The 15,772-nt window shown below is 40.5% G+C and overlaps 1 protein-coding gene across 1 annotated transcript; it reads right to left on the bottom strand.

Moving 5' to 3' along the window:
- Positions 1-5,043: 5,043 nt before the first annotated feature.
- LOC119882106 (UDP-GlcNAc:betaGal beta-1,3-N-acetylglucosaminyltransferase-like protein 1) lies at positions 5,044-13,943 on the bottom strand. The gene is made up of 7 exons (XM_038692127.1): positions 13,489-13,943; positions 13,058-13,174; positions 12,877-12,976; positions 12,064-12,128; positions 10,896-10,961; positions 8,381-8,476; positions 5,044-5,211 (listed from the first exon to the last, which is right to left on the bottom strand). The coding sequence occupies exons 1-7, from the start codon at positions 13,594-13,596 to the stop codon at positions 5,044-5,046; spliced, it is 720 nt and encodes a 239-aa protein (XP_038548055.1). The 5' UTR covers positions 13,597-13,943.
- Between the last annotated feature and the right edge of the window lie 1,829 nt (positions 13,944-15,772).

Raw genomic sequence — 15,772 nt, 5'->3', positions numbered from 1 at the left:
TTCATTTCACAACGTATGGTGGTGAATAAGTGTGACTTTTCAGGAAAACACAAAATTGTTTGGGTGACCCCAAACTTTTGAACGGTAGTGTACATGTATGTTACTTTATATGTTAATGTATAAATATCTATTGTCTAAATGTTGGAACCTGTATCAAAAAGCTGTACTGGAAACAAATTCCACCAGCCTGGCTGTGTGGTCATTAAATTAAATCAATCAATCAATCATCTGTAGGAGACAACAACTTCTGCTTCTGCTGGACCACTGGACTCTACTCAGTCTAAATTTTTCTGTACAAGTGTATATAGTTTACTATCGAATACTTTACCACTGTATTTGTTTTACATTTATATTTAAATAAATAGACTACATTTGAAAGTACTGTTGTACCTACTGTTTGCAGGAGCTATTGTTAACCCTATGTATAAGGTTACGGTTCTCAAAAGTACAGTCAATGTCCATTTTCGTTGAGCTTTTGCATGAAAAACTGTTTGTAAAGCTCATGAGTAGGGTTTACATGAAGGCTCAATACTGGAGATCTATCTTGGGGTGCCGTTCCCAACCAACCCAAGACATTACTGGGGGACCTCTTAGACAACATGAGGGGCAATGTTGACTTCATCAGACTAGCCCCATTGCAGCGAATAAATGAATAGCCATTTGCTGGACCACCAGGGGTCCTTAAGAGTAATAAATAGTGAATTTAATATATGTACTATTTAAAATTAAAAGAATAAATAGTTTTATAACGTATGACTGAATAAATATACATGTACCTATTGCTTTGTCCTGTCAGTATGTATATATCTTGCACAAAGTTTCATCTATTTGCCCATATGGACTTGGTTTATTAACACTGTTTGTACTGATTGCATTTTACCTGGGAAGAAGAAATAGAAATAAAAAGTAATCTTTTTAATCATTTCACGTCAAAAGATGTTATAACTTAATTGAAATGCAGTACTCCTGACTGGGCTTTATAGAATACAGAACTTCTCTGTTTTTCATATACTTTTCAGGGTTTTTCCTGGCTCAGAATGGGCCTTTGGGGGGTGAATTTGCACGACAGTAAGCATGGCTGGTACGCGTACAGTAAAAGCAATGAGTCACCTTATGACTGAAATATATGTATTTTCTTGTAATTTCTGACCATTTGATAAACAAAATATATTCACAACCTAGGGGAGTAAAGGTATAAAAGTAAAGTATAATGATAGTATAATAATATATTCACAGGTTACACTTGATTTGGATAATTTGCTTACAAATAGTTTATTAGTTAAGATTCAGCTGTTTCACAAATGAAACCTTTCTCTGATATTAGCCCACACCACTGTGGTTAAGGTTTGATCAGTGCTAATGTTTGTGTATTCATTATAATTTCAGATCATAGTAGGCTATAGGCTTAGCTTACTATTAGTAGCCTTATATTAATTCCAGTTGGACAAAACAGTAGTTTCAATTTTGAGGGTTGTTTTCAGTCATTCAATAATTGTGCAAGACAAATGCTGTACTTGGTGGTCAGTCTCTAATTTGTTTATGCAAGTAGCCTACTAACTCGTGAATAATAAAAACCATGCATGAAGAACAACGAGTTCAGCATTTCTAGAGTGCCTCAACCTTTTTCTAATGTCCCGCCTACTCCAGGCTGTCATTGGTTGGTTCGCGAAAAGCGACTTTGACGAGTTTGATGCACACGGCTGCATGAAAGGCTCCCGATCTGTGCAGATTAGCAGGCAGGCGAGAACGGGAACAGGTGAGCGTCACGTAGTGCCCAGGGAGCCTGATCTGGAGAGGGCATAGAGTAAAGAGTAAAATGGCTTTTATATTGTGAGAAATAACAGGAAGTCCTCTCTCCCAGTAACGCGAGCTCAGTTTCGTAGAAGAGCGTTCATGCGAAGTCAAACCAACACAGCGGCTGGTTGATTAATCCAGCGCCTGCAGCATGTGTAAAAAAAAAAACCCCGCTGTGGATGAGAGGAGAGGTGACTGCTGGAAGTCAAGACGTCGTGTTTAAGTTCATGTTCTGCTTGCTCAACAGTTGTTTGATAAATGTCTATTAAAACACATTCGGAGATATTTGAAACGCCCCCAATTCTGATCATTTTGGCGCTGGGGATTTTCCTTTGGTGCTCGCTAAAGCCTCTTTCAAAAATCTCTATGCAGGAAAAACCCTGCTTTTACAAAGCTTTCTTTCACAGCTCTGACAGGAAGGTGTAAGATATTACTACAAACACAATTTTCAGGCTCATGTTTATTTAAATATAAAACATACAGTGGTAAAGTATTCGATCGTAAACTACACTGCTCAAAAAAATAAAGGGAATACTAAAATAACATCCTAGATCTGAATGAATGAAAATCTCATTAAATACTCCTTTCTTTACATAGTTGAATGTGCTGACAACAAAATCACACAAAAATGATCAATGGAAATCAAATTTATCAACCCATGGAGGTCTGGATTTGGAGTCACACTCAAAATCAAAGTGGAAAACCACACTACAGGCCGATCCAACTTTGATGTAATGTCCTTAAAACAAGTCAAAATGAGGCTCAGTAGTGTGTGTGGCCTCCACGTGCCTGTATGACCTCCTACAACGCCTGGGTATGCTCCTGATGAGGTGGCGGATGGTCCCCTGAGGGATCTCCTCCCAGACCTGGACTAAAGCATCCGCCAACTCCTGGACAGTCTGTGGTGCAACGTGGCGTTGGTGGATGGAGTGAGACATGATGTCCCAGATGTCCTCATTCAGGTCTGGGGAACGAGCGGGCCAGTCCATAGCATCAATGCCTTCCTCTTGCAGGAACTGCTGACACACTCCAGCCACATGAGGTCTAGCATTGTCTTGCATTAGGAGAAACCCAGGGCCAACCGCACCAGCATATGGTCTAACAAGGGGTCTGAGGATCTCATCTCGGTACCTAATGGCAGTCAGGCTACCTCTGGCGAGCACATGGAGGGCTGTGCGGCCCCCAAAAGAAATGCCACCCCACACCATTACTGACCCACCGCCAAACCGGTTATGCTGGAGGATGTTGCAGGCAGCAGAACGTTCTCCACGGCGTCTCCAGACTCTGTCACGTCTGTCACATGTGCTCAGTGTGAACCTGCTTTCATCTGTGAAGAGCACAGGGCACCAGTGGCGAATTTGCCAATCTTGGTGTTCTCTGGCAAATGCCAAACGTCCTGCACGGTGTTGGACTGTAAGCACAACCCCCACCTGTGGACGTCGGGCCCTCATACCACCCTCATGGAGTCCGTTTTCTGACTGTTTGAGCAGACACATGCACATTTGTGGCCTGCTGCAGGTCATTTTGCAGGGCTCTGGCAGTGCTCCTCCTGCTCCTCCTTGCACAAAGGCGGAGGTAGCGGTCCTGCTGCTGGGTTGTTGCCCTCCTACAGCCTCCTCCACGTCTCCTGATGTACTGGCCTGTCTCCTGGTAGCACCTCCATGCTCTGTACACTACGCTGACAGACACAGCAAACTTTCTTGCCACAGCTCGCATTGATGTGCCATCCTGGATGAGCTGCCCTACCTGAGCCACTTGTGTGGGTTGTAGACTCCGTCTCGTGCTACCACTAGAGTGAAAGCACCACCAGTATTCAAAAGTGACCAAAACATCAGCCAGGAAGCATAGGAACTGAGAAGTGGTCTGTGGTCACCACCTGCAGAACCACTCCTTTATTGGGGGTGTCTTGCTAATTGCCTATAATTTCCACCTGTTGTCTATTCCATTTGCACAACAGCATGTGAAATTGATTGTCAATCAGTGTTGCTTCCTAAGTGGACAGTTTGATTTCACAGGAGTGTGATTGACTTGGAGTTACATTGTGTTGTTTAAGTGTTCCCTTTTTCTTTTTTTGAGCAGTGTATATACAAAAGTCAAAAACTGTTTTGTGTGTACAAATAGATCCACAAATGCGTAAATAATAGCGTAAATAGTACAGAGTAAATTGTACATATTTGCAAATTGCACTGTATTTTTGTGGATATGATTTTACACATCACAAATGTAAAAATACATATTTATAGATAGTGAAATATTTGCGCATCATAGTACACATTTGTGGATTGTTTTCTGTGGGTTACAAATAGGGCTGACCCCGAATAGTTGAAGATTCGATGCTTAGATGGGACTCACGGGACTTTCGGATTATTTATCAACGTTGATGAACCACACAAAGAATATTTTGTTGTTTTTAAATAGCCGGCTACTTGGGTGGTGATGGCGCAATGGATTAGACACATGCGTGTGGTGGTTGGTGTGAGAGACTCTGGTTCAATCCCCCACTGTGACCCATCCACCATTGTGGCCCTGAGCAAGACACTTAACCCCTCATTGCTCCAGAGGCGTGCAACCTCTGACATATATAGCAATTGTAAGTCACTTTGGATAAATGTATATGTCAATGTAAATGTACTTAAAATAGACCCGCAAGGAACCGTGACCTGCATGTAGTTGTCGGCACGGCATGCACGCAAAAGTCACACAAGACCGGTGAATGACAGGAGAAAAAAAGGGTCTTTAAAAAGCCTCAGTTTAGCTGGAAATTTACACTGTAAATTGAATGAACAGAGGCGCTTCTCAAGATTAAAGCGGAGCTACCGTGCAGTTTTGACAAGAAAGAAGGTTGAATGGAACAAAACGTAATTATGGGTGTGCTGCATGGATTTTGATCCTTTTTTAAAGTGTCCACTGTAAGCGTCACGCTAAATCAGTGAAGCACTCTTTTTAGAGTTGTGCTATCTTTAAACCGACTTTCTCTTCCACGCTTGTTGCCATTTTTCCGTTGCCATTTTTCATGAATGTAACCATAAATCTAGCTATCATTGTTGGAAGATAATTCTTATACACAATTACTAAGCTCTGATTGGTCAATTGTGACTAACTGAGGGAAACAGCTGTCAGTGGACTCCACAGCAGAACAAATCAGAGGTCTGAAACCACCACGCTTTCAAACGTTCAAAGTAATATTTTAGATGTTAAAAAACAGAAAATGGAGCCTAACTAAAGATGGATAGATGCTTGGACTCTGTGTCATTTGGAGTGGTAAAGTAAGAAGAAAGAAACAGACACAGAGTGAGAAGGCTTTGGATTAGTTTGGATCACCTTGCCTCCCTCGTCAAACGATCCGACTTTCAGGAACCAGTTCCTTGAGCAGAACCATGTTGGCATGATGACTGTGGGTCCGTGAGACGTGTACACCTGGGACACGAGAACAATTCAGACTATAACACGAATAATCTGGACATACTGCAATCCAAAAATCACACAATGTCAGTTTACATAATAAAAACCGGCAAGCAACACGTAAATGTTGTTAAAACTAAAAGATCAGTGGTGAACTTGTTGAGATGCTACATGGAGATTCCTACTCTTATTTTATGTGTCTGTCTTTCTATTTGAAACATAGTGTGTGCGTTGGGTGATGGAAGAACCAACGAGATATGAGATCACACCTGAACCAAAACATACAAATGAAAGGAAAAGCCAAAATAAAGTGTTAGTCAAGTGTTTGGCTACCATATGCCTCCACAATAGCTTTCATGCTCTTAGTCTTCAACACATTTAAAAAATAAGGCTGTAGGAGTGAGAAACCATAGCATGACCAGAATACCTGAAAGGATAGTATTAGATGCTGTGAGTATAAAAAAAGTTTCAGTATATTCATATAAATATCTCTTCATGTTAAAAGTAAACATACAGACCAGTCTGCACTCAGGCTTTCACATTCAAACTGTGCAAGAACTACCAGAATGTGTAATTACATTCATCCCCTGCAGTTTATATCAGGCTCTCCTTCTCTTTTCACACACATGTGCAGGAAGCAGCATTTATATTTCAGCTGGACTTTAAAAATAAAAGAACTTGTCGTGGTGAGAGAACATGACATGCATATCAGCTATAAAACCTGACCAGGGTTTGGCAGACGGCTCAGGGGAATTTTGTAATTGGCTTTCAGGAACAAAACAGTCAAATGAAGAAAGCCTCTGCAAGACTCACTTCTAATCCTGCAAACAAAGGAGGTTAGAGTGCTGCCACATGTGCCCTGCAGGTGCCCTGTTACAGAAGTGTGGCTTCCTGAAGTGAGCAGGGGAAAGATACACTCTTCCATCCCCTCACATGTAATTTTTGACTAAAGAGTTTGTTGTGGCCTCTGCTTCTCTTTCTTACCTCTTTAAGACACCCTGACCACATAACGGCCTCTATATTTCTTTCTCTTTTTACACCCAACTAATTTGTTCCATTGCTGCCCACCCCCCTCTCCACACCCCTACCCCCTCTTGTTGCTCCATTCCTGTGTGTGAGTAATTTGTACAGCAGTGTTCAGAATCTGAGGGTCATTCCAGGTTGATCTGTTTCTATGTCCAACTACGTTACTGTGTTTCACATGCTGTGCATATGTGTGTGTGACTGTTGTTGGCTGAAGAGGAATACTACTGCATAACCAAAATGCATCGCAGATGAAGAAAGTGGTGAAGAACATCTGGTTTCAGCCAGTGAAACAGCTGGACAGAATCTAGTGTGTATGTGTGTGTGTGTCCACCTACGTACATCTCCTCTCCCTTCTGTTGTAATATTGCAACACTTTGCAGATGTAAGCTGTGGCCAAAAGCATGAATAAGAGGACTAAGAATGGGTTCTGGGAAACCAGGGGACACAGAGAGGTAGAGCGTCTGTGTGTGAGAAGTCAGTGGGGTAGGGAAGGTTTGGGAAAACCATATCTAATGCCCTGCAGATGGACACTCAGGGTGTCCACCTCTGGATCAAGTTAAACGAGCACCACCCTGCGTAAATCTCTGGTTTAACTCAGTTAGATTCTGTTTCTTTACCTAGAAAGTGAAAGTAAAGTCAGATAAGGGGAAGAAAGGAGAACGGGGAAGGAAAAGGAGCTGATTTTAAGCCTGCAGAATCAATGTATGATCTCATTCTCATGCTCCATGAAACTTAATATCACATAAATATCCTGGAATGTCTGCTAAGGAGTTTTGCAGACTGTGTGTGTGTGTGTTAGAGGTCCAGGTTGTCTCGTGTCCTTGGTGACAGAGTGTTTTGTTCAGGCAACAAAAGTTGACTTCCATTAATGTGACTATTTAATATGGTGAAAGTAAAATGTAATATTTTCACTCAATAACACCTTCAAGTAGTTTATATCTGGGTGTAAAATGTGCAAACATCATCAACGTCAGTATTGCCACACTGCAGTATAATTATCGCATATCATTGCAGCACCAAGTTGTGCCAATGTAGGGACAATGTTTTCAACTTGCTCACATTACCATTATGTTTGTTATTTAAGGTGGTCTAATTAGGCGATAATGGAGTCATACATTTCTACCGTGACTTGGCTGAGAGGCATGGCAGATGACACTTGGATCCTGACCATTCACAACTTGCCATCTTCGTTCATTTTACAATCTGAATCCACAGCAAGAAGCTCCAGCTCCACCTGCTCTGGAGGAACAGCAGCCATGTCTCTGTTGTGGGCCACAATGAAGTCAAAACTTATGAAATCAAATCTGATGGAGCACAGAAGCTGACGTCGAGCTTTTAAATTCTGGTGATGGATTTAATTACAGTCACTTCACTCTTTAATGTTAATTAGGGCTGTGCGATATGGCCAAAAATGATGAATAAAAGCATTTCATATCATTCGATATCGATAATTATACGATATATGTCAAATCATTTTTTCATCATCATTTCTTTCAAGTTTAAAGCATATTTTTGCTCCAGATGGTTAATTGACACTTGAAGCCAAACAGTGGATCACTTCACAAGTCTGAGGTAGAACATTCAAAACTATCATCTTTTTCAACAAATATGATTAGTTAATATTTTTTCAGGCCTCTTTTTTCAACAAAATAAATACTTTAATTAAAGAAAAATGAAATGCTAATTTGTTTGTGATTCAAATGAATTAAAGCAAATATTTATTGATGATATCTTGAACATTTATTATATTGTTATTGAGGAAAATTATATTGCGATAATTATCATTATTGTTTTATTGCCCAGCCCTAATGTTAATATGCGGCATCAGGCAGCAGTTCAGTACAATGAGCACTTTATCGGCCTGTAAGCTCACAGAACTTCTGTAAACTGATCTTTCCCGGCTCCCCTTAGCTGGCACGTGTGACACGTTTCCTCTGGTGGGACTGAGATGGACAGAGAGGTCGGGAGTGATGCTGCGTCCTCTGTCCACTCCACTGCCACATTTCCGTGGAAACTGCGGACAGCAGGTACATATCCTGTTTCTGTCTGACCTGGTCGCTGCCTGGCACATGACCTCTCACATACACACAAACACACACATTCACAGAAAGTGTGTGTGCAGCTTACAGACACGCTGTGCAGAGCTGCTAGTATTTACCTGTGTGATGAGCTGATCCGGAGTGATTGTGTTGATCCAGCGAGTGTAACGCTCAGTAGATCCTTCTGGAACCCTCTGAACTTTACAGCCAATCAGCTATCATGAAAACACACAGACACACACACCATATAGGTGTTTAAACAACAACAAACAACAAGACAAGACAGGGCAAGCGAAAATATAGGGATAAGGTTGAGGGACAGATGTCTAATAGAAATCCTCAGGGCCTCTGGGATGGTGTGACATAAATTACTGGCTATGTAACCAGTAATGGAAGCCCCCTCGGCTGTGGGATTAATGAGGGAAGCCAGTTCTTTGCTAGGTTTGAAGACCTTGATTTTTCTGCTGCTCATGACAGCATTCTTTCATCTATCACTATTAATGTTGACGAGGTTCGACAGCAGCAGAATGTCCCTATTGTCATTAAAAAATCCAGTGATGTGGAAAACATCTTGCCTTGTACCAATTTTGTGTCCTTACTAACCTTTGGCCCATTAGATTACATCTTGAAACATCCCCATTGATAAAAAAGTATCTGGGTCTATTTTAAGTAAAATAGGAGCACCACGGGGCACAGGTTAATCATTTATTAATTCACTCTCTACACCGCTGACTACAGGCATGGTCAGGTATCTCGCCATATCCAGAAATTTTCCCCATGACATCGCTCTTGTTCATTTCCTTAATCGAGGTGATGACTAGGCCGATAAAACAGATGTTGCCTCCTTTGTGAACTGGTGTGAGTCAAACTTCTTAAAACTAAATGTTGGGTTTGGGTGGGCTGATTATCAGCTTTAGGAGAAAGAAGGAGGAGGTTCTTCCTGTGATCATTAAGATCAGCAAATTGAAATTGTCCAGTTCTATTAATATCTTGGTGTCTGACTTGACAGAGACAGTTTTCAAGAAGGCCCAGTTAAGACTATTTTTCCTGAGAAAATCACAAGACTTTGGTGAAAGTAGAAACCTGCTTTATACTTTTTAATCAAGGTGTAAAAGCCAGTGTCCTTTTTCATGCAGTGCTTTTCTAGGGAGGCAGCATTACAGCAAATGATAAAAACAGGATCAATAAGTTGACTAAAAAAGCTGACTCCGTGGCCGGCCTTGCCCCTGACCCACTGGAGGTTATCATAGAAAAGAGAACAAATCTCAAACTAAAGAATGTCATGAATCTTGTAGTCCATCCACTCCAGTGTCTTTTCCTTTAGTAGCTGACTGAAGACGCCCCAGTGTTCTACCAAACTGCTCTTTTTTGGTCTTTTATCCCAACAGCAATTAGATTTAATGAATATTTCTTATTTTATTTGTAAGGTTTTCTTGTTCTGTGTCCACATACTGGTTGTCTTTTTTTTTTATTTTTTATGTTGTATGCTGTTTGATGTGATATGGTGGCAAATGAGTTTCCCCTTTGGGGATTAATAAAGCTTTATAAACTAATCTAAAAAATACTTTAAAAAGTTTTTTTGGGAGAAATGCTGCCATACAAGTAACTAGTATGTTTTGTGTTCTTGGGTTAGTGTTAGGCTGCAAACATCAATTCTGGTTTCAGTGGTAAACCTTCAGATAATGCAGTTTAAAACTTACTTTTTTATTGTTATAAAGAGTTCTTTGAACAAAAGTAAAGCTGATTGCTGTGTTTTGTGGTGGATATGTGGTATTCCAAATACGTGTTGCCAACACATGTAGAGGGCCTACTGGTGGAAAAACTATGCAGCGACAACACTCTCTCTTCTGTCTCTCTGTTTCTTTTATAATTGTCATTTATTGGCTGTTATAAACATCGATATCAATGCTCATAAAGGCCGATAGTATCAGCACGCCCATTATAGGTTGGGCTTATATTTTTAAGAAATCTTTTCCTCTTTTGCTCAGGTAACTTATGGTGGGAATACTTCTGACCTTTAAAAGCCAAAAAAGCATTGACTTATCAAAAAAATAAAAGTTTGTTAAAAGTCCTAGTAATGTATAGAAATTTTCTATATGACAAAATACTGGCCCAAAGTGTATCTGAAACATATCAGTTGTACCCTTTTTAAACATGTACAGGCCACATCTCAGAAGAAAGAAGGTAAAAAAGTTATACAGAACTGAAAACAAAACAAAGGACCACATCTTATCTAGAACCATAAAATATATAACAGAAATAGGCAGGTTGTTTGTTCAGGGCAGCAAGCCTGCTGTCTCCATGCTGTCTCTCTAACTTCCCTCACAGACACAACCTTTAACCTCTGACCTGGCAGGCCACAGAAAGCATCAACACCGGATACGCACACTGTTCTGCATGCCAAGCTGCATGGAAACACACACACACACACACACACACACACACACACACACACACACACACACACACAGTATTTTTGATTTAAAGGGAGGGATTGGTCAGATGATCAGGGAGAGAGAAAGAAAGGGAAGGGGAGGGAGAGAAGGGAGGAGAAAAGAAGGTGAGGAGGGGCGAAGGCAGAGTGCAGCAGAGAGGGAAGGAAGTGAGTAAGCAAATACTTGAGGGAGAACTTACAGAGTTTGGGTGGAGGACAGACGACTCATACTGCAATCGAACTCTTTGAGGCAACATAACGTCATCCTGGGGTACAAAAATAAATCAATTCAAACACATTCGACACTTTAGTTTTTCACATCATGTAACAACAAATACACACTAGCTTCCTTTAAGAAACAATTCAAATCATATCCGTTCACTTTAGGTTTTATTATTATTTTTTTTATTGCATGTGCACTGTCTGTCTGAATACCTTCTCTTGTTTTTAATTGGTTTTATTTGCAATGAAATGCAAATGAATTATTTAAAAATTATACAATATGATTTTCTAGATTTTTGTTTTAGATTCCGTCTCTCAGTCGAAGAGACGATAAAAATTTATAAAATTACAGACCTTTACATGCTTTGTAAGTAGGAAAACCTGCAAAATCAGCAGTGTATCAAATACTTGTTCTCCCCACTCTATGTCCCTATCTATCTATAGACAGCTAGCTAGATAAAAAGCGTACTTCCTTAATCCAAAAGGGGTACCTGCAGTGTTACAAAACAATACACATAAAGCACAAAAACAAATGAGGTAGGTGAGAAAACAAGTACAATAACATGTAAAATATAAAAGATATATATAAAATATATAAAAAATATGAAAAGGATTTGATATGAAAATATAGACACAGAGACATGAAAGAATGCTGATGTACACAGAAGAGCAATGTGTGAATAATGTCGAGCAGTAGAACAGAGAAACAAAATGCAAGAGAACAAATATTGTTGTATTGCCTTTGAGCCATTTATTCTAGCAACTATTAGTAGACTTTGTTATAACGTACAACTCAAGCAGTTCAAAAACAAATCTGAACAGACATCACAAGCACAGATGTTGTAGCCTTTACTTGTAATTTTGACAATTCGGCCCTCAGACAAGGATCTATCCTACAAAGCACTGTTTCAAACACACAGCTGCCACTCATCTGAACATACACACAGAAAACACTCCTATCAAGTGCTGCTCTCAGCTCATTACTCGTGCTCAGACAGGTCTGTCAAACAGTCGCTGGGCTGCTGAGGTCTACGTGTCAATGTGTCTGTGTACAGCATGTATATTGGACAAACCGATGAGATGTGATTAGTAATGACTCACAACTGCACAATGAGATGAAACACGCTCTGTCACACACATACTCACCGCATCCTGAAAGCACAGGTATTGTCCACAACTCTGAGATGTTGCCTTATTCTTTGCATATCCCACTGAAAGACAAAAGAACATTGTGTGTGTGTGTGTGTGTGTGTGTGTGTGCGCCCTTGCATCATATTCAACCATTAAACCTGCAATAACACTGAAAATAACTAAAAATTTCTGTGTAATGTTATTTTCAAAATGTTAAACCAAATGACACAACAGTAACGGGCACGCCAGTCCATCACAGTCATCATCATGCTGCTTTGTCTTATTATTCTTCCCTGGTTAATCAGAAGGACATTTTTACAATCTTGCTGATCCAGTGACTAATACTATTAACTCTCTGGTGTCCAACTGATGGTTGTCCACAACTGTGGGTGTGTGTGTGGCCTGGGGGGGGTCTTAATTTACAGAGTACCAAAACAAGCATTACTCACTTTCCTCAGCCGCTTGCTAAATTATGAGCATTTCTTAAAATATAATCTTAACTCAAGGTTCACTTATTAGCAGTGTGAGTCCTAGGAGTTGAGTGAAGAACTTGAGATATGGTTAAAACCTCCAGGAAAAAACTAGTAAGTGGACACAGTTATTTTGTGTAGAATGAGCTTTCATCTCAAATTATAGGCAGCATTTTACAGATTTTACATGTTATCCCTAAAATTGATAATTGATTGAATTTCTTTTTGGTTGTCTATTCTTTCATTCAGTCTCTCTGGCGTCACATATAAAATAAGCTGTTGAAGTCATAGTTTAATTACGATAATCTAATCAGGACAGGAAATGAATTGCTGATCAGCAACCTAAAAGTCTACTGACCTCCTCTGGGATGGGCAGAGACGTGACCGGAGATCACTAATGAGACGCCCCTGCCCTCCAGCCTCTCCCTCCAACCCTCCACCACTTTCCTAGAGTCATCCTAAAGGACACACACACAATTCGAAGTTTAGACAAATTGCATATTTACGCATGTGAATATGTAATTCGCAAAGAAACTTCCAGTGCTTGCGTCGTCAAAGACGGAGAGCTCCATGGTTCCTGTGAAGTCTTGGTGTAATATGGCCTGCAGACATTCATCCAGCCAACAGGATGCATTGTACACTGGCATGACAATACTCTGAAGACACACACAGATTATAAAGTCAGTGCAATTAAATAATGCATGAAAAGGCAGCTATGACTCCCATATCAATAATACAAATAATCAGTTCAGGGAGCTAATCTGACAGAGCAAAACAGTTGCAGTGACACACATTATGGTGCACGGAAACATTCATCAAGTTAATTTAATTGATTAGTTCAAGAACAGTATGCCAGTGTTGTAGACCTAACGTGCAGCAGCCTGATTCAACTGTCCTCATGCATAAACATCTCTGTATATTCTCCTTTACACCAGTGGAATCTGTGTTTAGCAGAGTGTCTATCACCCACCACGTCCACAACACTCCTCCTCCCCTCCTCCCGCTCTCCTGTCACCGTTTCCGCTTCGTCTTCTGCGGTACAGTCTATCGTGGTGCGGAGCCGCTTCGGGGGGTTCATGTCAGCCTCTGGGCCCCCGTCCCTCTGCTCGGAGGGTCCGCTGCTTATGTGGGAAAGGGAACAGCCGTTACCCGTAAGAAATGGTTGAAAACAATAAAGACTGACTTTTAGAAAGACGGTGTCGGTAAGGAGGGGTGACCCGCGCGGGCCACACGTGAATACTGTCGTGAATAATGTCGGTTAGCACTCATTTTGTAACTGTTCCTTGTATGAAATGGGTCCACGTCGCTATGGGTCCAATGCGCTCTGTCAATTTTAGTGACGGTCAAAGTAACATTTCTAACTAAACGTGTGGCCCAAGCTTGCAGCGTGGATAACAGCTTCACTACTTCCGGAAACAATGTATTCCAGACGCTCATTGGCTCGTGCAAAACTCGGACAGGCGCCGGATTCGCTGTAACTCAACGTCAATCATCTGGAACAGTGACGTCACCAACACTTTCTAGCTTCGTTTATTTCTAAAGGTGCAGAGGAAAAGGCTGTTCTGGCAAATTCTTAGTTTTCTCTCCCAAAACATATCTTTAAATAATAAGAACTGACCATTTCAAAACAAATGCTCAAGAACAATGTGGATTCTCATTTTAAAACGGAACAAAACAATTTAATGTTCAAATACCTATATTTTTATGTTGTCAGGAATTTCATGAAAATATCCATGGCACCTTTTGTGGCCATCGTGTGTCCTATCATTTATATTTTGGTCAGTATTCATTATTTTGACAAATAATTCTGCACAAGGTCCACTTACTGGAAAGTTTCCAGAGCTTTCAGCCACATCTTGAGGCCTAAATCAGCAGGTGGAGTTTGCCCTGTTCCCATGGAGGTTGTTCATAGGTCAATTATTTACAAGATCAGTAATGAACGTTCAAGCTGTTCATTATTATTGGTTGATTGAATTCAATTGAAAACAAAGATCTACCTTTTTACAGCACAAGTAACAGCATGAAATGTATTGAAGGAACAGCTGGTTAAACATGCAGCATGTAAAACACAGTTCACAATACCTTAAAATGTAGTTTCAGTAATGCGTTATCCCACCAGGACAACACCACCTTGTATTTGGCTTATTCAGAGGGATAGTGTGATGAGAGTAAATTTTTTCTGCTAATGTCACTGATAGTTAGCTAATGTCACTAAATTTTGTAAAATTTAATTTTCAAGCAAGAGCAGAACTTTTGCACACCTGTAAATCGACAAGTGCGTAGGAGAAGACCTTGAGTCACAAACAAACATTGTTGTTATATATCCCCGACTGCAAGCTGTGTGGGAGTCTTTTGTTCTTTATTTAATTTTCAAGTACATTTCAGATCATTTGGGTTTTTTAAAACAAAAGATTCAAAACTGAATAAACTATTTTCTTTTTCTGTCTGTCTATGTTTTATCTCATCATTTTTGGTGACATGTAACAGCGCAGCACTCTCTGGCTTTCCTGTTGAAAAGGGACCCAGATCAGTACGCTTTCTGTGTTAATGTTGGCAGCCGCAGTATGGGAGGTTTGTCTTGGTGAGCAGACAGAAAAACAGGATGGGCTGAAATTTTGTTTTTGACTGTCGTTTTCTTTCCGAAAGGAAAGTAAATGAACAAAGACAGAGAGAGATTATGTGTGTGGTTCCAGCCAGTGGTTCACTGCAGTTTGTTGAATGGTATCACCTGTACTACTGTGCCAGCTCAGTGTGTGAGACGTTCCCAGTGATTAAGATGTTTTTAAATTTACAACGACCATAGTTACTGTAACAACATTAATAAACACCCCAGCACTCGGCTAAAACAGGGATGATCCAACAGCTGAAGTCATGATCTGAGTCAGGAATCAAAAAACATCAGTCCTGGATTTTGAAATATCCAAACTCTGTTACCCATTACATTTACAGTACTTCCAGCATAGAGCTGGCCAAACCCTCCTGTTATTGTCATATTAATCCTCATCTGTTCTTTTTTGTCTGTGTCCTTGTAAAATGATTCATGAGCACTAAAAAAAGTGGAACATAAGCCGCTTAACTTCTGTGTTACTCACTTTAGAAACACATACACTCTCTCTCTCCTCTGCCTAAAGTCCCGAGATATTTTTAATGAAGTCCTGAATTTTATTACGCAGACACACAATCCTCCTTAATCAGGGCACCACTCAGACAGGATGTAGGTTGGAGATTGCGCTGCAGAATAATTGCTCCCATGT

The sequence above is a fragment of the Micropterus salmoides genome, unplaced genomic scaffold, assembly GCF_014851395.1.
Source record: "Micropterus salmoides isolate LMB-PRFRI ecotype aquatic unplaced genomic scaffold, ASM1485139v1 Ms_hic_scaffold_2903, whole genome shotgun sequence".
Lineage (NCBI taxonomy): Eukaryota > Metazoa > Chordata > Actinopteri > Centrarchiformes > Centrarchidae > Micropterus > Micropterus salmoides.
Note: the sequence above shows the minus strand (reverse complement) of the source record. Positions and strands in the feature narration are given on the sequence as shown.